The sequence below is a fragment of the Tyto alba genome, unplaced genomic scaffold (assembly GCF_018691265.1).
Source record: "Tyto alba isolate M040663 unplaced genomic scaffold, T.alba_DEE_v4.0 Super-Scaffold_9, whole genome shotgun sequence".
NCBI lineage: Eukaryota > Metazoa > Chordata > Aves > Strigiformes > Tytonidae > Tyto > Tyto alba.
In genome coordinates, this window is record NW_024881330.1 from 29,967,337 (window position 1) to 29,991,515 (window position 24,179).

The following is a 24,179-nucleotide window of genomic DNA, read 5'->3' on the forward strand; positions in this document are numbered from 1 at the left end:
TAATTTTAGGGAATAACTGAGTAAGGAAAAAAAATGCTAGAGCTAGATTCATACTGGCATGAGTCAATCTTTATAGGACTTAATTCTCATCAAATGTGTTAAATGGAAGATATAAAATGATACTCAGTGGGAAGGTCAATCAAATCAGTACTTAGTGCATCAGAAATGCAATCATTATGTATGTTTCTGTTTCCCAGGACAGGCATCTCATTTTAGAAGTGACCAGTACTAAATCATTGAGATTTTCTTTGTCTTTTAGTTCTGCCACTGAGGGTAAATAGGAAGGTACCTCCCTTACCCTACCACTCTCTTAATGAATTTTAATTTTATGGTTTTTTTTAAAAAAATGGTAGACTGCAAGTTTTAAAAAAATCTTCCCTTCAAAAAATATAGCTCATAAAATGGAAAGATGGTTTTCAGAATAATGAACAAGACCGCTGAGTGTTGAGATCTCCAACATTAAGTTTCCGTTCTGTGCTGATAGCACATGTTGCCCTGCAGTAATACAATAAAAAAATAGCAAAATTAAAGTGTTGCAAGTAGCTGTGCAAAACCTTCAGTGAGTCCTAAGGAAATAATATCTGAACTCAAGCAGTAAAACCAAGCTAGAAGGTTACACCTCAACCCAGCTTTACGACAGACCTGGAGGTGAATAAAAATCAGCCTTTGGAAACTATTAATAAGACAGATACCAATAATTTGGAGAACATTGGGTGTTCTATTTAAAGAATTACAGCAGGATGATTTTCTAAGGCAGTTTCTAACTCACCAGGGTCAAAAGAGGACTTATGCTACAATATGTATTATTTGTTTATTTATCTTTTTATTTTTGGTGAAAAGCATCTGACTTTATTTTGTGGGAAGCTCAAGAAAAGTCAAAGAATAGTTTGTAGAGATCTCTGCAGGCTTCTGCAAAGGACAATGAAGAAAAAATGCCACCTTAGCTTTAAGCAGGGGCAAAAAAATCTATAAATATAATCCACAAAATAAACTGACAATGCAGCCTATTTTTCAGAATTGTTAACATGCTAACAACTGAAAAAAAAAAAAAAAAAAAAAAAAAAAAGAAATATTAGTTGGAACAGAGGAAAACCGAAATTTAAGACCAAAAATGTGAGCTTTTCAAAAGTAAAAATATGACGCTGAATGCTCCATAGATAGGAGCTGGAGTCTAAGTAATGGTCATGTGTGCTCACAGTTTTCATTATAACAACACTCTAACGTGCCTGAGATCTCTGTCCATTCTGGGCTGTGTATCGAGTGGGGATGGGAAAAGTTTCCAAAGTAACATCCAGAAATGTTTCTGGATTTTACTATTGAAGAATCTCAAAGATAAAGCTGCTGAAAAAATGCTGGACTTTATATAATATTTAGGTCTTGACTGATGCTTCACAACCAGTAAATATCCATTTAATGATTTATCAGATTTTGTAAAACAGTTTGAGAAACTTGAAAGGAATTTTCAAACTTTATGATTTTTTCCTTGTGAATGTGCCAATATGTACCTACTGTGCTTGGTCTTATCACTGGTTAAAGCTGGAGGTATGTTACTGAAACATTTATTAGATATCCTCTGGTTTTTTTCATTTTGTATGTTTAATTTTGTAATAAAAAATCTCAGTGATTTATTGAGAAAAGATTGCACATATCATAAAGATTGGGATTTCAGCCTGTCAATAGTTAGAAGAGGCAGAGACACGGCTTTGTCTGAAGTTAAGATCTGTAGTGGAGGTAGGATGAAGGTGTTCTGTACTGCTCTGTTCCAACAGAGAAAGTACATGAAAGGCAACAGGAAAAAATCAGGTCAGCTATGAAAACAACAAAAAAGTGTTCTTAAAGTTAGGACTTGTACAGCTTACATATGCAGACATGCAAGTCTTTTTTTTTTCTTCTTAAATGTTGGTACTTATATGAAAGTAAGCAACAGCAGATTTTCCCTTAAGAGAACAGATTCTCTGTGTTCTCAACCCCTTGAGGATTTTTCTCCTTTTTTTCTGAGTAGACAGGTAGATGGCACTGCTATAGCAGCATACAGAGGTTTTAATAGAGGAAGGCTGGAGTCCCTTCAAGACTTCCAGAACTTTATAGGTTTTAGAAGTTTTATGACAATAATACTCTTTTCAACTTGCACATATACTGTAAGGGAGATACTTTGTAATCAGGTCCATACTATGTGTTTAAAGAGACTTTTTAAAATAAATGAGCAATCTGGATTCAAAATCTAAGTGATGGAGGGCAGAAATTCCAAGTACTTTAAAGAAATTATGGCTGATTGTATTAAAAAAAAAGTATATCTTAACTTAGCCTGAAGTCATCTAACTTTAGGTTCTAACCACCGGATTTCTGTTTGCTCGATTTAAGAGCCAGAATTGTTTTTCTGTATGGTCTACTTTAGACTATGTTTATCTTCAACCTGTTGATTGTTATTTTACTAGACTTCACTTTTTAAAACTATTATTGGTTTTCCCAGATATCAGGTCATTATTGGAGTACAGTCCCAGAACTTGTAAGTTTTGATTCCTTGTAGAAGACTAACTGACAAACAGTAAGTGCTGTTTCATTAATGATAAATTGTGTTATTGATGCACATAGCAGCATTTGTTGCCAGCCTGAGCAGAGCTGAGAAATGGAATTCTATGTGTGCATGCAAACCAGTATTACATTCATATTGCTGAATACCTTCTTAGTTTTCAATGACCTTTCAAATAAAAACTTTCAATAGTGTGGTACATTCATTTGTTAATTCCCCGAATACACTTAAAATCACATAATTCAAATTACATTATTTGCATGTGGTCATCTTTTTTAATAATACCATTTTTATGATCCTTAACAATAGCTAATGTATTTTTATGAGATCTCCTTAGCTTTCCAATTATTCTTTTTGTTGAATCATTTTATATTGTCCACTATTCTACTAATTTACTTATTCAAAATAAAGAAATCCCTCCCAACATTAAAACCATAACCTTTTTAATGAAGCCAAAGCTATTATTAAGGTTTTTTTCTGCCCTAAATTTTTTCTCTATAAAACTGAAATGACAGGATGAATTTCTTTGTTATGTTCTTTGCTTGTATTTCAGGTGTTCTGATTTCTCTCTTTTTCAGAAGTCACTTCTGAATCTGTACTTGCACTGTTTATTCCTTTCTCTCTCCTTTTCAAGATAGATTGTAACTTCTTGATTCCACAAGCTTTCCTCCTCACTTTTGGTATTTTTTCCCAGCATTTACTCTACAGGGATAAAAAAAATCTACTTTTCTTCCTGAGGCAGACTCCCATAAATCATTGGGAAAAATTAGGTAAATTGTGCATCCAGGGTTTGGACAGACTATTAATCTCTCAAAAGATGCTTTTTGGAACAGTTATCTTTCAATATTTTTGATTCACTTGTACAGCCTAGAAGCAGAAAAAACTTGTTTACTTCTGAAGTCTACACAGACATTTGAAAAAGTGTCAAAGAAAAAGTTCTAGCTTATTTACCCTGTATGCTTCACTGAGGGACATATGTCTTAAATTTTACTGTTTAGTAACTTTGGGAAATAAATAATTTCAAACAAGGCACCCTTCTCAGGTCAGAATGAATTCCCTTCAAAGCTATGAGAAGAGTGTTTCTAATCCTGAAGCCCCTGACTTGTTGAGTAGCAACTGTGTATTTTTTTTGATGTTGTATAAAAATGTTATCCATGTGATGTGAATATTCAATGACATATGTACTCCTGCAGGTCATGAGTGTCTTCTTTCTCAGTTTTATTACTGATACACTTAATTGCTCTGAAATCTACTTCCTCAAAAGGTATGCATCAATAGGAATATCCTGGGGCTATTCTGGGATAGCTTTACATGAAGAAAGCTGTCTCTATAACATGCTGAAGAGATATTCCCTTGTTGTCTGGGTCTCTGATGTTTTAAGGAAAGAGGCAGAGTTTTCTTTATATGTATCTGGGTCAGTAACTACACTTGTTTTCCCCAGTGAGGTTTGCTTTTCCAGTCACTAGCTCCTAGCACATGTTATTAGAGGCTGCTGTTTTCTTTGAGCAGCAGCAGTCTCAGTACTGAGGGCTCTTTATTGTCCTAAGAGGCAAAAAGAAAATGGAAATAATCATGGGCTGATCAAACTGTAATATAACAAGACTCAACAGATACCAACTCGAATTTTAAGGCTGAAAGTGATTATGCTATCTGTAAAGGTGGACAAAGAAGATGAGAACTGCAAATCCATGATGAAAAGATGGCAAGTGGGACCATATCAATCAAGGAAAATTTAGCAGGCAATGCAGTAGATAAAAGAATGCTGATAGGGCAAAATTCTCCTTCAAACTGGAATTACACAGAATTTCTCATCAGATGTTATCAGTATACATGGAATTATTTCTCCAGCAACACAAGGATACTTGAAGAACACACATCAGGTGACACTTGTGTACAGCACATCTGTAACTACAGCACTGGTTTAAGCCTAAAATATTACAACCTTCTGTGACAGCCACATGCATTCTACATTGTAGCGGCTACCTGCATAACTTCTGAAAATAAGTTATTCTACTTTCATTCTACTATCACTTATTTAACCCTTTAATAAACGCACATGCTACTTCCTACAGCACTCTGCATTCAGGGTAACCTAGGTCCGGACAAAAAAAAAATTTGGGACTGAGGACAAAGAATCATAATCCATTTGACAATTACAGGTAAATTTGTGACATGTCTCCTACGAGGAGAGAGAAATTGCCAGAATAAAAGGAATTATGATGTCTCCCCTCCTGTTACTCTTTCAAGAAATACCCTGAAATATAACTAGTCATCTATTGGTTTTAAAAGAAGGAGAGTCTTTGCAAGATCTGGATCATACTTTAATAAAAAATTACTGTTCACAGCATGTTATCATAAAAAAATAGCAATGATTATTTCAGCTAAGCAAACTGTATTATGCAGTGGAAACAGATACTTTACATGGAGCTGGTAGCCACGCCATGACAGAAGTCATTAATGCATATGGAGCACAATTTCAAGGCCATTTGGTGTTGACAAGATTCTTCATATTGTAATGAACAAGTTTGGGATTGATGTCTTGGAATTAACTCCTTGGAAAGGGGCAGGATCTGTAGCTGCACTTATGATAACGATTGACTCTATCAATGGTTTCTAATATTTAAAAGTAACTGCTCTTTGCCTCAACTGCCATTGCGCTCTGATTGTCATTGCTGATGTGCATAAAAGTTCCCATGAAGCACTGAAAACATGAAGCTGAAGAAGGCGAAAGATAAGTCTTATTTTCCCCTAAGTGTTCCATCTTTGCCTTAACTTTCCACCCCCTGGTTCAGGTGTGTAATAGAGAAGTCCCACACTAGTCTCTGCACTCCAGGCATCACTCTGCCATCTCCTTCTGGGTGCTGCTGCACATCTTCCTCAAAACATGGCTGCCTGCCACACTGACCATTGCTGTCTCTTTCTCCTCTTGCATTTCTTCCGAGTCAAATCAACAGTTAGACTGAAACATCATTAAGGATCATCTTTTCATTCTTTTCATACACGGACCTCCACACAGTGGTCCTGATATAAGTTGTGAAGCCACAGCAACCATGAATAAATAATGATGTGTATTTCTTAAAGTTGGTTTGTAGGTAATTTTTCCCCAATGTTATTGTCTTCAGTGGTAGCAGCCTGCCTTGACTCCTGTAACAGTGAAGTCTACAAGAAAGACCCTGGTGAAAAATGGATGCCTGATACTTGCTTCATGAGAGGAGGCTTGGAGACACGGCATCTCCAGAAGATGTGGATGACTGCCTCTCCATGGAGAAGACCCACATATGCATTGCAGCCTATTGTAAGGCTTACCCTGACCATCCTCCTCAACAGCAGCTGCCCCAAAGCAGGTCAATCTAAGTTTCAAACCTTTTATTTCAGAAAAGCTTTACCACGTATGTTTATCAGTTTTTCAGAGTTTATAAGATTGCATTTGTTATGATGGTTTCCTCTCACTCAGTCATTAAGTCTGTGCAATGAAATGAGAATCCAGCCTATCAGCTAGAATTAAGGAGAGCCTTAATTAATTAACATCCTGAATTAAGGATAAAGTATGCTATAAATCTGGCTGTGCAGACAAATGGAGGCATGGAGACTGTGTGTATGTGTAGGTAGGTATACCCAAACACTCATACAGAAATAGCTTTAATCTGAATTTTGTTTAGTGATTCAAGTTTAAAAATTTACTGTGATAATTATTTTTAATTCTCATTAGTTACAACCATGTATGAAATAAATCAAGTATGTTAACTACTTAGTATGAGTGCTACTTTGACTAGAATCAAAACCAAAGTTACAATGAAAGCGAAACATTAAGATTAGTTATGAACTTAGAAGATTTATGTATGATGCTGCAGTGGAGAAAACATATATCTGGAACCCTTATCCCGTTCATACAGACAGGTAACTAGACCCATTGTTTTGGCATCTACTCCTCTAGTGACAGTTTTGTACCTGGGACAGAAATTGGAACTGGGGATTTCTTTTTTTTTTATGTTAGAAAAAGGACATCATGTCTCTATGTTTTCTATCCTCCTCTCTAATCTGATATGCTTTTAAATTAAGTACAAAATGTCTTTATACCCTTCTTCAAACATTAAAGAAAAAAATGGGTTAGAAAAGCAATGCTTATTTGGTACACTGTTCAGAGTGTACCAAATCTAAAAGCAGAACTTCAGCAAATAAGAAAAAGCCAAAAAGCTCACTTTTGTTTTATGTCACATGTTCAAGTGTTTTATTGAGAGGTAGGGAGGAGATATAAAACTCAAGGTTTACCCTGCATATATTGGAAATTCTATACTAAATGTATTTTTTTATTGTTTATTAAGGGTCACCAAAAATGCTTTCAAGTCTGAAATAGAACATGTGTTAAATATAATGGACAGAAAATTTAGTACTTGTCTACTGTTTAACACAGCTGCTATCATTATCCTTTATATTTCAGAATAACAGTTGCTTAGATGAAATCTATCCTTAAAAACGCCTTTGACTGATATGAATAGTAGAAATATCAAAATTATTCAAATTGTTTTCTTTGTATGTTAAAACTTTTGCAGTTGCTAATTACTTAAGAAGTATTAATGAAACATCCATGTATACAGTATTGGTATCTAATATAGCTGAGATAGTTTTATTGAAATATTTTATTGATTGGGATCTTAAAATTAGAGACAGCTTTGAAAACAAAAAGCACTGCAACAGCCATCCTTGTAATTACAAGTTTGATTCTAATTATGTTTCATTTGTTTCATTCTGTTTTTATTATTATTATTATTTTTATTTTTTTCTCTTGGCAAATCACAGATTTTCCTTGGAGTCATCAGGGGTGGAAGGGAAAGGGGAAGAAGGCAAGTTCTCTTCATAAAAACATTCTTAAAAGCATCTCGTGCAGTTTTCATGAATGGCTACATCCCTACAACAGAAAAACCCAACTCACCTACCCAGTCACAAATTTTCTTATTCTATACCATAACCAGGCTTGAACAAGAGAGAATGCAAGAGTGCAGCTGGCTATAGAAAGAGTTCACGATCTACACAATAACGGTGAGAGTAATTAGTATGTTAAGATGAACTAGATTAATTATAATCTGTCTGTATATAAATAATTTTCCTTCACTGCTGCTGTGGGAACAAAATTTATGGTAATTTATTTTATTGAATGTGAAGCAGATGATTGATTTCTGTTACAGAGATCTGTCCTGCAAACTTTCTACGTGCAGCACATCCATTTGTTTTGGTCAAGAAAAACTGAAAGAGACCTGTACAGATTAAGCTCCAAGAACAGAATCAGAGGTCATTAATACAGCTGTATATATCCCTTCAGCTCTGAACAGTAACGATGCTCCTGTCTAAATAAAGTCCAAACTTATCTTCTTTTGAATTGATATTTCTTCCCTCCTGCTCTCTCCCTGAAAGCACACAGTCTCTACATGGCATTTTTCTTAAAGTCTTTTTTCTCAGCCTCAGACATGGTCTCCATTTACAACTTGGATTCTTGTTAGATTTCCTTATGGTTACACATACTTCATGAGCTGACCCACAGCACTTCATTTTTACTTGCCTCAGTCACACCTCTGTAATGTTCTGGAGGAGACAATATTGATACTGAAATTCCACCAGTTAATGCCATACAAATTCAAAAAGTCAAACAGGTGCTTGACCAGAAACTTGTGCATTTAGAAGCCAGTGAATTTTCAGGTCTGCTGTGTCTTAAATACGCAACAGAGCCACATGCAAGCTTCCCTTTCCCCCAAGTTTCTGTTTCTGTGGTTTAAGCAAAGTAGTTAATTCTTCTGAAAGTTGTGGTGAAGGAAAATAGAATAACTGCCCTTAAAGTTCTGGTATCACTGGCTCCCTAAGGAAACCACATAAAAAAGTCCACCAAGGGAAAATGTGTCAAACCCTGTCAAGTCAAAGGCTACAGCTAGCCAGTCATTAAACCCTGAATAAAGGGTTCTGTTCTGAACTAAACTTATATTTGATCTCTATTTTTTTGTTGATATTATAAAGCAATCACTTACTGAGGGTTTCCATAGTAACAAGTGAGCTATTTTTTTTATTTTAAAGCTCTTTCATGCACTTAACATACAAATACAGTGAGATAACTGGCAGGGAATAATTTCCCTGCTTTCCTGGTTTTATTTAACCAGAGCAGGGTAAAGTAAAGCATAGTTTTTAATGAAACTGGAGATTTATTTTCCCTCCTCTGAAAGAACATTAAAAAAACTTTATGATTTACTTACATCTTTGGTTTCTGCGTTTGCTCTTGTACATAGTCATTCTGAAGATATTCCACTTTCTAAGAAGTAATTGCCTTGAACACAGACAAAAGAGATCGTGCTTCTGCTTTGCAGTGAGACAGTTGCTCACTGACAGAAGGTAACAAGCAATCTCTCAGAGACAGGCAGGGTAATACCATTCTCCTAAAATCCAGGGGAGATGCTACTGGCTCTAACTATTTTCTCTGTTACAAAGCTCAGAAATAAAATATATTGATTTTCATATTTTTTCAAACGTGTTTAATGCCAGCTATTAAAATCTGGAAAGCATATAGAATCATGTAATCAGGCAAAGTGGGGTAATATGTGATTGGATAGTCTGACATCAAGAATCTGTTGAAAAGACCTGATACAATAAAAATTGCATAAATGACTTCATAAACTAATAAATACTAACTTTTCATTGTGAGGTCTTAGAATTATGTGTACCGAGGACATTAATATATTTTGGACTAAATTTTCAAACAAAATTACTACTAAAAGAAAATCAACACATGTTGATCAATGAAATCCTGACTGCAGGTCTGAGCTCATGCACAGGTTATTCAGGCAATATCAAATGCATTTTGTTTTTTTTTTTTTTTTTCATGCCTATGTTTACTTCTGAATTACCTTTCAATGCTTTAATTCCTGGGAAGTTATTTAATCATCATTCTGCTGACTGCTTATTTTTATAAATACTTCACTGCCTGCTAGTCTGTTGAATCACAAGGTCATAGGGAAAGAAGTGGCAGCATTGTATGGTCTTCCACATACATGTATGTCACCATTTAAAAGAATCCAGACATCTTCCTAAAGGGAGCAGGGGAGAGGGGAAGAGATGAGAGTTGTGACAACATTCAAGGAAGAAAATACCAGTGGCAGTTATAGAGCTTGAAATATATGGAAATTCCAGTTTATTCAGCAATAAATCTGCCTTCAATAGAATTGTGTGAAAGTATTTCTTAATGTTTTAAGAAATTTATGTTTTGAGGTGCCCTTCACGTTCTTAGATCTTAATCCCAGATACCATAAATACAGAAGTGTCAAAAGATTAGAGCTAGAGGATGCAGTAATGTAAAAATAATAAGTGTAGTGACTGAAATGTCTTGAAAACTAATACTAATAGTCTTATTGCCATTTAAAATACATAGATTGACAACAGCTCTCTAAACTACTCAAAGAAATCTCAAGTGTATATCTTTGGCTTACATTAAAAAAAAAAAATAACATCTGGTGTCTATGGATCGTTCATGTTTGAGAAAGTAAAAATCTCCTTTTCAAAGACAGAAACAATTTGCAGCATCCACTGAAAAACATTGACCTATAGTAATTTTCTTCATGAAAAAAAAAAAAAAAACTAAAAGAAATTAAAAGGAATGCCTATCTTAAAATTATATATTTTCCATCTTTTTTTTCCCTTCTCAGATTTTTTTTTTTTAAATCACTCCAGTATAATACTTTTTAGCTGTGTACATCATTTAAATTTCCTTCCAGTTGTTCAATATTCACATATCCTCACATTGGCACACCTCTATCTGCTGAAGTAAAATCTTTACTTTATATTGGACTATTCATCTACTTTTCCTCTCTGTCAAAATCTGACCATGTATCTTTTAATTTGTTTTGGATTTGTACCAGCAAAGCTGAGGATGAAGTATAGCCTGAAGAAAATGAAAGCAATGTATGCATTTTTTAGATTTATTTAGTATTTCAACTACAGTTGTCTCAAAATGCCACAGTTGAAATAACACCATCTCTATTGTGGAGGTCAGCAGAAAGCAAAACACATCAACAGTGACAGGAAGGAAAAAGCTTTAGTTAAGTCATTGCTAAACATAGCGACAGCAAAATGTCTGTACCATATAGAAAAATCCTGCATGCCATATACTTAAACAGCATTGTGCAGTTTATATCCATTAAAGTCAGTATTTTTTTTAACAATTTATATGTGCCGAGTGTAATTCCTCATTTTCCCTTCTTTATTTTTTCATCTGAGTTATTCTTCAGCCGAATCAGGTCTATGATCTGACTCAGACTAGAGTTCTATGGTCTCCCTTTAGATTTACTACTTCGTGTAGCAAACTTTATTTCCTTTTCTTGCTCTTTTCCTACTTCTACCCTAAGGTTCTCATCCATATTATTCAGTTCAAATTTTCCTTCTTTCATTGATTTGGTAAAACGTCCTCAATTACTTTCCTCAGACCACATTAGATCTTAACTATAGATATAATCATTCATTTCCCTTACCATTACTGGCCAATTTTGCATTAATTTTTATCACGTGTTTAACCTAGACATCTATTACTATTTCTCCATATTATATTATACATCGTACACGCAACAACATGTATATTTTCCATTGTTATTTCGTGCATTATTCTATTACAATCATGTATTTATATGCAAGTATCTTGGTAATGGTATAATAGAAAAATATTAACTAAGTGGAAATTTCATGGCATAGGAATTAATTTAGTTTAAGTCAATGATCCCTGAAAACACAGTCTTTATCGGTTTTTCTTTGTGTTAATTGCAACTCTGATTACTTCTTCAGTACAGTGAAATGTATTTGCTAAAAATAATGTAAATACACTCTGTTTAGTGAATCATTCTATGTCTGCTCATAAAAAAATATTGCAAAAAATATACTTGAATGTGCTGGCTAGCTTTGAGTGGGCACAGCAGCCTCCTGTTTCTCTGTGCTACTGTTCTCAGGAGAGTTTAAAATTCACTTTCACACTGTTACAGCTTTAAAAAAAGTCAGAATCTTGCATATGGCTGGTTAAATGCAGCCAGCTTAGTGAGGTGGGAAGAAATGAATGGAATCTCTCAGCAACAAAAATCACATAGTCACATTAAGCTTATTACTTTTCTACAAGGATACATCTTCTTAAATGATTACAGATGTTTAAAATATTCTTAAAACAGTCTGTTGGAATGAATTCTATCAGTTCATTGTTGCTGGTGGTAAAAGAATTAATAATGTTGACATTTGCATATCTCATATCACCTCTAGCCTTTCTGTCCTTCCCACCTTATAAGGAGTTTTTCTTTGAATACTGTGATAAATTTCTCATACTGTTCCTTAAGAAGAGGAAAAGAAAAAATACAGAAATTTTACAAATATAACTGCTGACTTGAATGTCACAGATTACTCATCAATAAACACTTTGCCTGGGCTACATCCTCAATTTTATTTTTAATGAGCAGATCTTAGACAAAAAAGGAAGGTGGAGGAGGCTTCAAGTATGTTCTGTCTCTCAGCGCTGAATTCAAGGCACCCAAAGAATCTTCTTAGACAATATCCTTTTATAGCTTCCACTATGGTTATTTTTATGATGTCAGCTAAGAAAATATTACATCTATGAATATGAATTAATCCTTTTATTAAAATAAATGATATGTGTAGGGATCAACATTTAACTTCTTCCAAGTAATAAACACTCCTTGATACAATTATTGATGTATTAAAATTATCCACCTGATGTGTGCACCTTTTACTGGCATAAATTTGGACATTTATCTGACAATAATGCTTTTTAACACGGTGTAATATTAGATAATTGAAATTCACTTTATCAAGAAGCGCCATTTAGCTGTTACGGCAGCTTTATGATAACATATTCTCTTTATGATGTAATAAGGACAGAGCTTAAAATACTAGTCAAACCACACCCCTGACTAACACTGGTACAATACTGAATAAACCGTAGCAAGCAGTATAAGAAAGAGCAAAAATTGTACTTTTCATGCTCACAACCACAAATTAGAATCAAGGAGTTCTATAAATGCTTTTCAAGAGACAACATAGATTGCTATCATTCCTGAAACTGACCAGAAATAAAGACTGATGACAGTGCCATAGAAGGAAAATTTTATTAAAAGGTTACCTGTAGACTGAAGGACTCAATTCAGCTGCCTAAACGTTCATGTCTAGCACTACTTTGATAATTTATGGCATCTGAGACATCCACACAGTGCCAGAAAATATGGCACCGGGCCTGTGGGAAACCTACAACATCCTGGAGCACCATGCTGAAGTGAAAGCCATCTTAAATGGCTCTATGCAAATATTTAGGCAACAGAACCCAACCCAAAGAGTTTGTAATCTAACCTCTCTCTGGTAACTGTCAATATTCTCTGTATTCTTTATAATTAAGGTCACTGTTTCAAAGTGGTCCCAACCAGAACTCTCAGGCCTTGACCCTGCAGGAGTTGATGGATATACATGGAGGAGAACTCCTACAGAAATCCCTCGAAATCCAGGTGGGGAATGGGAAAAAATCCTCCCTGTCACAGGCCTGTGATTGATTGCAGTTGGAATTAGATGGAAAGAGGAAATGATAAGACGTATGACTGAGTCTTTTTAAAAATCATCAAAGAGTCCACTATTTGTTAGTACACAATTCACAGATGATTGTGTGGATTAAAAAATTGTGTGGATAAAAGGGAAATAATGTAACATAATACTTTCAAATCAGCAACACTTTCTTTTACTAAAGCCAAAAAGCCTGTCAAAATGTTTTAACAGTCTTCTTTTACTTTAGCTAGTTTTTACTCTGCCCAACTGTTCATAGCCAGAAGAATATAAAGTTTACAATATATCATGCATATGCCAAATATTCATCAAAAGCTGCATTAGAATTAAATTTATTACATTCACAGCATTTCCATCACTTACTAATTAAGCAAAAAAAAATCAGAAGAAATTACTTTTTTCTAGAGCTCTTTGATTTTAGAAAACTATTTGACTGTTTCTTGTGTCTATTATTTTCTACATTTCTGCTGACCTGTGTTACTTTCCTTCAGCATTATCAGACAGTAATGACATTTCACCACAGAAAATTCATTTTTAGATTGCAGGACAAAGACCCCCAAGGTACTGGTCCTACTCTCACCATAGGCAATTTTCTCTTTTTCGATGAAGCTTCTTCATTAGAATATAATTTGTTTCATTGTTATACTAGCATTTATCTTTAAGTTTTAAGTAATTCACTGTCAAGCTTCCCTCATTAGACTGAGCTCTTTTTATCAGATGTTGCTATTACCATTTAGCAATATGATCAGAGAGGTATGAAATAAAACCTGCCACCTTCTTTCTCAGGTAGGAGCCTTAATGGCTCTGCCTCCTGTCCCTTGCCCTGTTCACAGCATGTTCTCATTCCTCCCACAAGAGCATTAGAAACGCATTTGTGTATTTTTCTATGGCTAAAAGTTTCCAAAGTTTATAATGTCACTTCCTACAAATGTAAGGTTGGAATCAACATCTGCATGTCTGAAAGTAAAACCTTTATCTATTAGTAATGATAGGAATTTCAAAAAATGACAAAAGATTAGGAAAAAAACCCAACAGTTAAGTAGAGGTACTTCATAACAGTTTTTAAATATGTGAGAGATTCACACACAGACACACACATACACACAAAGAAAAAAAAAGAAACAAAAGAGAAGTGGAGTTAGTGAATAAGCCATATTCTGTCTCTCTGGAGGTTAGAATAGTCATGGGCATACACCATAGCAACAGAGATTTAAATTGTTTGGAAACTAGATTTGTTATTATTAAGAGAAGCTATACATTGCCTAAGAAGTGCTAAAGGATTTTAGAATAGATTAGGTATCTCAGAGGAGCCTGATTAGGAAATGGATAAGATGACATCTTGTAGCTTCTTCCAAGCCTTACTTGTGATACCGTATGCCCAGATGAAATATCAATCATCATAAGATTCTGCACTAGCCAAGATTCAGTCCATGTTAGTCTCTCAGCCTACCTAATATCAATTGAGCATTTCAAACTAGCACAACATGGGGAGACTGGACATCAACAAGTGTGGAACATATAACGTCCTGTAGTTACTTTTAGGGAATCCTGGAAGACCAACTTCTGCTCTTGACACTGAAGCATGTTCTCCAACTGGGAATGAATGAGATCACCTGTGGTTGAATGCTGCTCTGATTCTTTCCAGCCACGGACACTGGTCTGCTAACTTGGCCACCTATAGATACACATTATGAATACCCTTCAGAATTGCACTGTGTTCTCGACCACATTTAGGTAAGTTCCACAAGATTCAGAGGAGTTACCATACATGGATATGCTCAAAGCTTGAACCTTCCACTTTGCAATTCAGAATGATGGTTTTACACAGAGTCACTCCACAGCTTTCTCCCCAGTCCCAAAGATGAACAGGGGCTCTAGAGAGGTTTGATACTTCCCAAATTTACCTCCCTGTTATTTTTTCACAGTCTTATATGACCCTTGAATGAAATTTGGCCAATTCTATTCTGTTCCCTGTTCCAAAACAAATAATACAATTATGAATGCCTGATAGCTCTTCCTTTTTCCAAAAAAGTACTGTACACAGTAAGTACAGGTCCTTTTATACTGGTAGTGATAACATAAATCTTTCTGTTCCTTCAACTGAGAAATATTTAGCTATTATTTTAAACCAGGTATAATAAGTTATTCCTCTCTGAACTGTCTGAAAAAACAGTTAAACTTCAGGATCAGATTTAGATATTCTATATGATAGATTCTACAGTGGAAAAAAACATCTTCCCTTCTGCTTTGGCAAGTGGAAAAATGGTAGATCAATCTCAGATAAATGCCATTCTGACTCATTTCATTTGTTTTATACACTTGGTAAGATCCAAGTTTGTTCATTCTATCTTAGATCAGCTTCTTTCCTAATCTATCTCAGTTCTTGACAAGTTTGTTCTTGGCTAGTTCCTTTAGGTTTTCAGCAATTTTAATGGTTTGTTCTGTTTAGTTTTGTTTTTCCTAAATCCTGGCTTCTTTTCATCTCATCTTTAATTTTATTTTAGCCAGATTTTATCTAGCCCTGACAGATTTTCCTTTGTTCTGCTACATCCTCTGGTTGCTAGTTTGGCTGGGACTTTTCACCATCTTTTATTTAATCTTGATGAGGCTCACCATCCAGCAACAATACTTCTTAGTTACTTTCATGCTATTTTTAAGCAACTTTTTTAACAATTGAGATAGTCTTAAAACATGTTTTGCTTCAGACTTCTCAGATTATGGGACTGAAACACACTTCTCTTCCATTAAAAGGAGTTAGAAGGTTTGTGTCCCAAAATATTTTCCATATATAAATCAAGAGTACACTCAAAACCATCTTTTCTTCAGGATTTACATTAATATGATTCAGAATGCAAATGATGTATAAAGAGATGGTCTGCATTTTTCTGATTGTTAAACTATTTCTTAGTAATTAATTTTAAGAGCCATAGTACTAGAAAAGCTTCTCTGTATTTCACCTTACAGTAATCCTTTCAATGATGATGATCTTTAATGTTTTGCCCAACACACTAAAGTTATAGTTCACAGATTTTCCTGATTATAGCACAGACACAATCCTGTACTTGGAAACATATTCTTTTAATACAAAATTGTAGAAAAATGACTATCAGATTTACAGTAACAATTTTTATATATAATAGTTAGTAGAACAATAAAAATTTAATTAGCCTAGGTCATTGGAACAATTCTAATGTGTCTAGAATTAGCATTTCAAAATGTAATAGTTTTTTATCCAGTTGGTAAATTTTTAATCCTAGTGGAAAACTTTCGGAAAGTCATTAAGTAATAGAAATTTTTTCTTTCTTGTTGTTGTCAAATCTGAAATAAGTAATGATGCTTGTAGCAGCCACCAATATCCATCATCTCAGAGCTGGTAGATCTTACAGGATACTACAAATATAAAAGGGTGGAAAAATACCAAATATGGAGACAAGCAAGTGCTCAGTTGTGGATTTAATAAAAAGCGTTCATACATATAATTTCTAGAGAAACAAAGTGCTGAATATCGGTGAGTTTTCATAAGAGATTTAAGACAGCTTTTTCTATCAAACTATCTTGATTATGCTTAAGTAACAAAACCATTCCACATCAATGTAGAGTTGTTTTTAATGGGAATTACACCCACTGTATCATATTCCACAAACACATGATATCCATTTCAATTTGATTAGCGACATGCAATTCGATGTTGCCCTGTTTTCCTTTTCATATTTCTTTTAATTATCACACTGATGAGACACTTCAACATATGAAATTTCAAGGGACAAATCTTCAGAACAGAATCCTTTTACATAACTGAAGAACACTGCAAAACTATACTTCAAATTCATATATCTTGATTCTGTTTATGGGATCAGGAGTACTTGAACACCTCAAACAGATTTTTCAGACATAGCCATTTGAAGAAACTATTTGCTATCATCACCATAACACTATGAGATCCTATTTTAGTTTTTATATGTTTACTGAAACACGCTTAACACATGTTCAAAACGCATTTTCTGTTCTTCAATCTAGTGAACATTGTTTCACTTTGTCTACAGCACAGAACAGGGAGAGCTTGAGAAAGAACCTCTTGTGAACAAATCAGACACTTAAAATGTCAATTTAAGGCTCACAACAATGCAAACTGATGATGTTTTATGGTATACCCAGTGAACAACTGCTGCTTCAACCTTTCATTTCAGACTAATGCTTTTATAACAACAATCAAGAGAAAGTTGAAAATGTTCCACTTTCTTTTCTCTTTGTATGGGATCTTTCTTTCTCAGTGTGTAAGACTCAAGACAATTTTAGTCATAATCAATCAGTGTAATGGCTGGCTTGAGAGGGAGGATAAAGCCTTTAAAAGAGACAAAAGGTAGAAGAAGATTGATTTTTGGAGTAATGGAAAAAGCTGTATTATATCAATTCACCACCAGACCATGCTAAAGGATGTAACAGTAATGGAACACATACAACATCCTTTGACTTACAGGGCTTTGCTCACTGTGAAAAATACCAGTGTGACTCCAACTTCACAACTGCTCCTACTTTTGGTGTTTTTTTTAGGGCTCTTGTGTATGTGCATGTGCATAGGTGGTGTGGAAGGGTAGGGAGAGTGCTAACAAGAAGTTATTACATTAAACTTATCAATGTATCTGATTTATATGTCTTAATTAGATTGGTGGATGGCTGTGGAAGAAGCACCTTTTCCTTAGTCTAAATAAGGCTGCATGCCTATGGTGGAATTATGTACATTTTGAGTCAGCTGAATTCATAGGTTCTGTTTTTAGAATACGCCAACTATATAGCAACTTCTCTAAACATTACAAATAAATCAAAGACAATTTCTGAGTCAATGGAATCCCATATAGAAACAAGATATTTTCTCTATGATTATAACAAGACAAATTCTTTGGTTTTGTTTTAAGCTCTAATAAGTTTTTAACCAAACCTGATATTATAGCACAATAGCGCTATGTAGCATTTAACACCCAAAGCTCTACTTTTTTCACTGAAAAGTGTTAAAGATGTTGTTTACCCATTTGAGAAAAGGATATAAAACATTTGAAACACATTTTACATTTTTAAAACTCTAGCTAACAGCTAGAAACCCAATATTTTAAATAAATAAAATAATTGTTAGTAATAAAGGGCATCAGAATATGGTTTTGTATGATAAAGTACTTCTAAATCAAACACATAGTTAGGGTTGTGTCAGAACCACAAGAAGTAAAAGGAACTTGGAAAGACTAGTACTTCTCACCTTCGTGTTTCACTACTAAATATCAGATCATACTGTGAACTAACTTTTACAAATGCACATAGCAACTCTTTTCAATGGGATACTGAAACCCAGAAAACAGAAGTGTCTTCTCCATGACCTGAAAACAAATTGAAAAGAGATGTCAGTGCAGTAGAGGACATGAACATTTTTGACCCCTTCTGGATTTAGCAGGAAAAATGCTTTCTCATGAAAGTAGATAGTTAAGAGACTATGTCCAAAAGTGAAACAAAGGTATGCAAGATGCTTGTTTAAACTCTAGCTTAAAATCTTGGGCACTGAAGAATTTAGGTGCCAAGTTTTCTACTCCCTCATCTATGTTACCTTGGAAGGGTATAACCATTTCAGATAGCATGAAAATAGCAGCTTCTGGAGATAGTCTCTTCAGAGAAGACACCAAAACCATAGGAATATCTAAAGTAATTTTTGAAAATTCTGTCCCCAGATCACTTCCATTCTTGAAAATTTCTGTTCTTGGTTCAGCTACACCAGAAAAAATATGACTGTGTTTTTTAATGACGTTTGGCATTACAGATAATAAAAACTCTGTGATGTTGCAGCAAAGAAAGAGAAGGATTTAAGAAAGGCAGTGTTACTACCCACCATTTATCTCTACACTGAAATTCCTGTTCATGTCTTAGAATATAAAAGGCATAACAAATTATTTTGAAATTATTATTCATAGGATCCATTTTAACTAAAGTTGCACTGAACACATAGTTCCTTCCTGCCATTACTGAAAGAGTAAGGTAGCTTCAGAAACTTGCACAAAATTGTTTGTAAATACTGACTACATTGACTCCTAAAAAAGGTAAGAGAAGTTACAAGTCCTCTCAAAAAGTGTTTCCTCCCTCAGATCAGTGATTTACAGAAAGGAAATTTAGAATGCACTAAAATGAGAACCTTTGCTCTGAAATATGACATGAACATTAAACTTTGTGGGAGGCTAATTAGAATCAGACAAAGTTTTAATCTGAAAATTTTTTTACACACAATAAAAAAATGCTATGAATGGTCCATGTTTTACACTGAGTCAAAATCTCTCATTTAAGGCCAGCTACATATTACTGTTTGAACATAGACCCAAGACAGTCCGGATGCAGTTTACTTTTTGCTGAATGAAAACCAGTACCATGCAATTTTACTATTTTATAAATCCCAAACCTGGACTATTCCACTCACAAAACAGAGTGATGAGCCATGAACATTATTTATTCTGGAGGGATACGGTACCTATGAGCTAGATATTTAAGCAAATTAGGTTTGGAGAATAAAGATCCCGTGGAACTTGGAACCAAATGCTAACAATAAAGAGCATGAGAAGATTTTGTTTTGCTTTTCTGATTGGCATTGAGCTTAGTCTCAGTCACCTTTCCTGGTGGTTTGACACTTTCATTGGGACTTTAAGGGCTTCATCGGAGTGGTGGACTTGTCAGTGTTAGGTTTGTCATTGGACTTGGTGATCTTAAAGGTCTTTTCCAACTTAAACGATTCTATGATTCTATGACTAAATCAAAAAAACAATTCCGCTGTCAGATTTTCCCAGGGAAACATTCCTGGTACTTGGAAAAGGCAAAGCAGAAGAAATGCAAGATCATGTCAAACATATGATGATATAAAATTGGTCTAACTTTGGCCTAAAGCACACACAATGAAAATTATGATTGACATTTTCAGTGTTTTACAGTAAATGAAAAAATAAATCCACGTTAAAAGGTGAGGTAAGTTTAACTGATATTAAAAGTATTGAATAAAATGTTACACTTTCTCCAAGCTGTACTGTAGACTGGAAAACCAAAATACACTGAAATAATTATTTTCAGAGTTCCATATGGCTTTTTTTCAACACTCTACACCTGAATATTTTGAATAGCAGTCAAAATACAGATGTGACCAAGTGGGAAGGGAAGGTGTTGAATATCAGTACACTGGATGGAAGGGTCCAGTGCAGAAATATAGTCCTGTTACGTGGATTGTTGATAAATTTTTTCACAGTTACATACCCACCCTGCAGAACAATGACACAAACTCCACACTGTTCTGAAAACAAAACATGTGATGTTTATTTTTAAAGAGATTAACATTTTTAAAGAGGCTAGGAAGACACAGGTCTATTGATCAGCCTTCATTCGGACTAATAAATGCTAGTGAAATTATATCTCAAATGTTAATAAAGGAATTTATTATGAATAACATCAAATTAATAACCTTTAAAATACCTGACTTTGGGGAAGGGGAAATAGGATTATGCTTCTTATAAGTTAACATACAGAAAACATAGGATGAGATTCAAGAATGCAATATTTTTTATTAATGGATTGAAGATGAAGAAAATAGTTGAATTTTCAGCTCTTGTAAATTAGCGGTTATTATATGACTTAGTTGCCTGCATTCATGGATGACTGAGTTTTATGATGTGGGAGGTTCTATGTTATTCAGCATAAATCCAGAAAAATCATCAAAATAATTTTAATTTAAATTAACTGAACATTTGGCTCACAATTCTTAATTTTCCAATTCAGTGAACTTAATAGCCTAATCTTTCAAATAGAGGGATAAATTTGATCTGTAAATGGTACGTCTGGTTAAACATATGACTAATCATGCCATTTCACTGCCCAGTCTTTTTTGGTAAAAGCATCTTATTAGAAGTAGTCTTGAAATTCTCAATGGAGTTAATATTTCCAATGATGACTGCACTAGAATATACTGGTGTGCAGCCCTTCAGGAAACTACTGAAGAACAGATGTCTAAATTTAAACTAAGAAGCTTTTAGGAGTTCCCTGTGTAATTGTACCTATAAAGTAGTGTACCCTTAAATCATGATCTAGGATCTATTTTGAAATACTAGCAAATATGGAGCAATACATGTTAAGCAAAATAAAATATTGCAAAGGAAAGTAGAATTTGATTGTCATAATGACAAATGCAGCTTTAAAAGTTCCTTTAATAATGTAGGCATATTTTCTTGTTTTGCAAAGTTATAGATCATTAAAAAAAAAGTTTATGCATTTTAAAAGAAATTACACCCATGGAAACATTATCATCACATCTTATTATAAATTGAGATAGCTCCATTCCATCTAAACAAAAATGTCACTGCATCTTAATGTCTCACCTCACTAGATGTCTTGGCAGCATTTCATAATATTCCAATTAAAAAATATAGCAACTTAAACCAAATATATGAATTTTTCTGCAAAGACACCATTAAAAACCCAAAAAAATCCCAATCTCCAGAACAGGTCAAGTATTCAGTCTCTCTCAATAAATGTTAAGTAATCTAAATAAACTGATACTTTATTAATTAGGCATTATCTTTATTTTTATATACAATGTTACCTGTATCAGGCAAGTGTCAGAACTAGAAGCTATATAAAATAACATAATTTGTTTTCCAACTTCCAAGCACCCTTCTGCACTTGATTCTACATGTCAGTTGGACATAATCTTTAAAAAACTGGAAGACATCGAGAGATAACCTATACTAAACTTGGAGTATCCTATTATTTGTGTTAGTGATCTATATGATAACTTACACAAAGAAACTAACAGAATGTAGGTGGAATAGACCCATCTAACCTTTTATTTTAAAGTGATTGATGTGGATGAATGAACAAATTTCTTTATTCAAATGGATGAAAGACTGAAAAGGTGATTCACCATTTATATGAAAAATAAGTATATATTTGAAACAAAGACAAGAATTGCAAATTTAAGATACTCTAAATCAATACCTTGTCATGACCAAGTTTATAATGTTCTTTCCTTAAATTTTAAGTTCTTCACATTGACAGATTGCAGACTATTATAGAGAGTTATTACCAAGGTATTCATAATTTCCTAGCCAGATTAGCAATTCATTGCACTCCAGTAAAACTCAAAATCTGGAATACAAGGCATCTGTAATCTGAACATGCTAATATGAATTTAAGGCAAATCAATCAAAAAGAAAGTAATGGTGAAAGTTGATTTCCCTCCAAATTATGTACAATTGATCGTTGGCTATTTTGTTTGGACTTGATTTGTGATGTCTTTTTTAAGCTGTGGCTCATGGCCTGTGCATTCTTAAATACGTTATCGCAGAGGCGCAGCTGATTGGCTCAGTTTTGGTGCAGAGGTGGAGCTGACCTGGAGCTGGGGGAGCTTCGAGAAGCTTCTCACAGGGGGCTGCCCCGATAGCCTCCTCCCCTGCTACCAAAAAACTCCACCACTCACTCAACCCAGGACAGCCTGTTGTATCCAAGCATATTCAACACTCAGTGCTCCGCAGCAGGCTGTTCTGCACGATATTTAGCCTCCTCATGATACACCGTGTTCGTTCTCTTGCGAGTTGATGCTTCTCTTAAACCCTAGCACCAAAGAAATTCCTTGTTTCTTTACATTAAGCTGTCATTTCTGTGTGTTACACCAACTTGCCTGAACAGGTGACATAGATGGGACCATTTGTGGTCAGTAAGTGAGGTTATTTTTTTCCTAGTTTTGACACTGAACTGTCATTCATATTCATGCATATTCTTTTCCTATTCTTTCAGTCATTAGATTTCACTTATTATTTCCCAGGTCAATTTCAAAATTATCTTTTTTTCACTCATTTATTTCTATTATAAAAATCAAAATTGATACAAAGTACTATTCTGTCATTTTGTTTATGACAGAAATTTCTTACTATGTAGCTATAAGTCTTGGTCTGGAAGCTGCACAGTCACCAGCAAACTTGGCCTTTTTTTGCTTTTCCTTTTTTCACTTTTCCTTTCTTCTCTCACTACTATTTGGTAAATTTATTGATTTTCTTATACATGTCATATTTTGATCATTACAAGTGCCATAAAAAATTCCTAGTCTCTATCTTTCATGTACTTTTATTCTATTACTGTTCACTAGGTGTCTTTTGATCCTTTTTTGTCTAAGAATTTTGGCTGGGAAACATTTTTTTATAGCCAAATATATAAAATTTGAGTATGTTGTAATATTTTTCCTGAATCTTCTATAGGTCATTATGAAAATGAAGAAAAAAAAAAAAAAAAAAAGAAACCCTAAATTTGCTCCAAGCTTGGAAATATGCATGGAATGGGAATTCCACATACATATTTAATATCCATAAAGAATCAAATAAAACAGCATGCTCAAGAAAACACATAACAATAGTCTCAAGTACAAGATGTTAAAATTTAAGCATGAGACCCTGTGGAAAATCAGAGAAACTATAAGAGTACAAGTGGAAACTGTTGAACATGATGAGCCAGAGAGAAAGTAAGGAACATAGAAAACTTTCTGGAGAAGATGGAATGAGACATAATATCTATTTTTTTATCAAAGTTTTAGTCAAATTTTGCCAAAACAATCTGACCCAAGGCATTTTGTCTTCAGCAGTTCAGATCAACAGGGACTATTGATTTGAGAAAGCTTATTTTAGTTAATTATAATTCACTGCTGCCTGTATAACTACTCAAATAAAGGTGTTGTCTTCCTTGGGGGTATTTTCCTACATTTTCGTTCCTTTTGCTTATCCTCTGAGATTCTGAAGATGCAAGGACTCCCAGCTTCTGTGTGAGACTCAAGTGGCCCAGAGGACCTAGACATTACACAAAGTACAGGCCAAGACCTGAGCTTGAGAGTGCTGAAAAAAATAGCATACACTCACCATCTCAGGCAAATATCTCCAAGAAAATTAACCCAGCTTTCATCTGGTTATGCAGGCTCCCCAGCCAGAATCTCTAAATCTCTCCCTCTGACACTTGTGTGGTTTTGGGTTGTGTTAAAAAATAGTCAGTCTCTCCAGCAATATTTCTTCCTGATTTCCCTTCCTTC

General features: G+C 34.3%; 1 protein-coding gene across 9 annotated transcripts in view; it reads right to left on the bottom strand.

Moving 5' to 3' along the window:
* Window positions 1-24,179, bottom strand: part of RALYL (RALY RNA binding protein like) — a 392,259-nt gene that overhangs the window by 108,417 nt on the left and 259,663 nt on the right. Inside the window, exon 1 of one of the 9 annotated variants that reach the window (XM_033005858.1) lies at window positions 8,767-8,880. The exons of the other annotated variants lie outside the window; for them this stretch is intronic. Coding sequence (XP_032861749.1) covers window positions 8,767-8,803 — 37 coding nt within the window. The 5' untranslated portion in view covers window positions 8,804-8,880. Of the gene's footprint in view, window positions 1-8,766; window positions 8,881-24,179 lie in introns of those variants that run through there. 9 annotated transcript variants of the gene reach the window in all.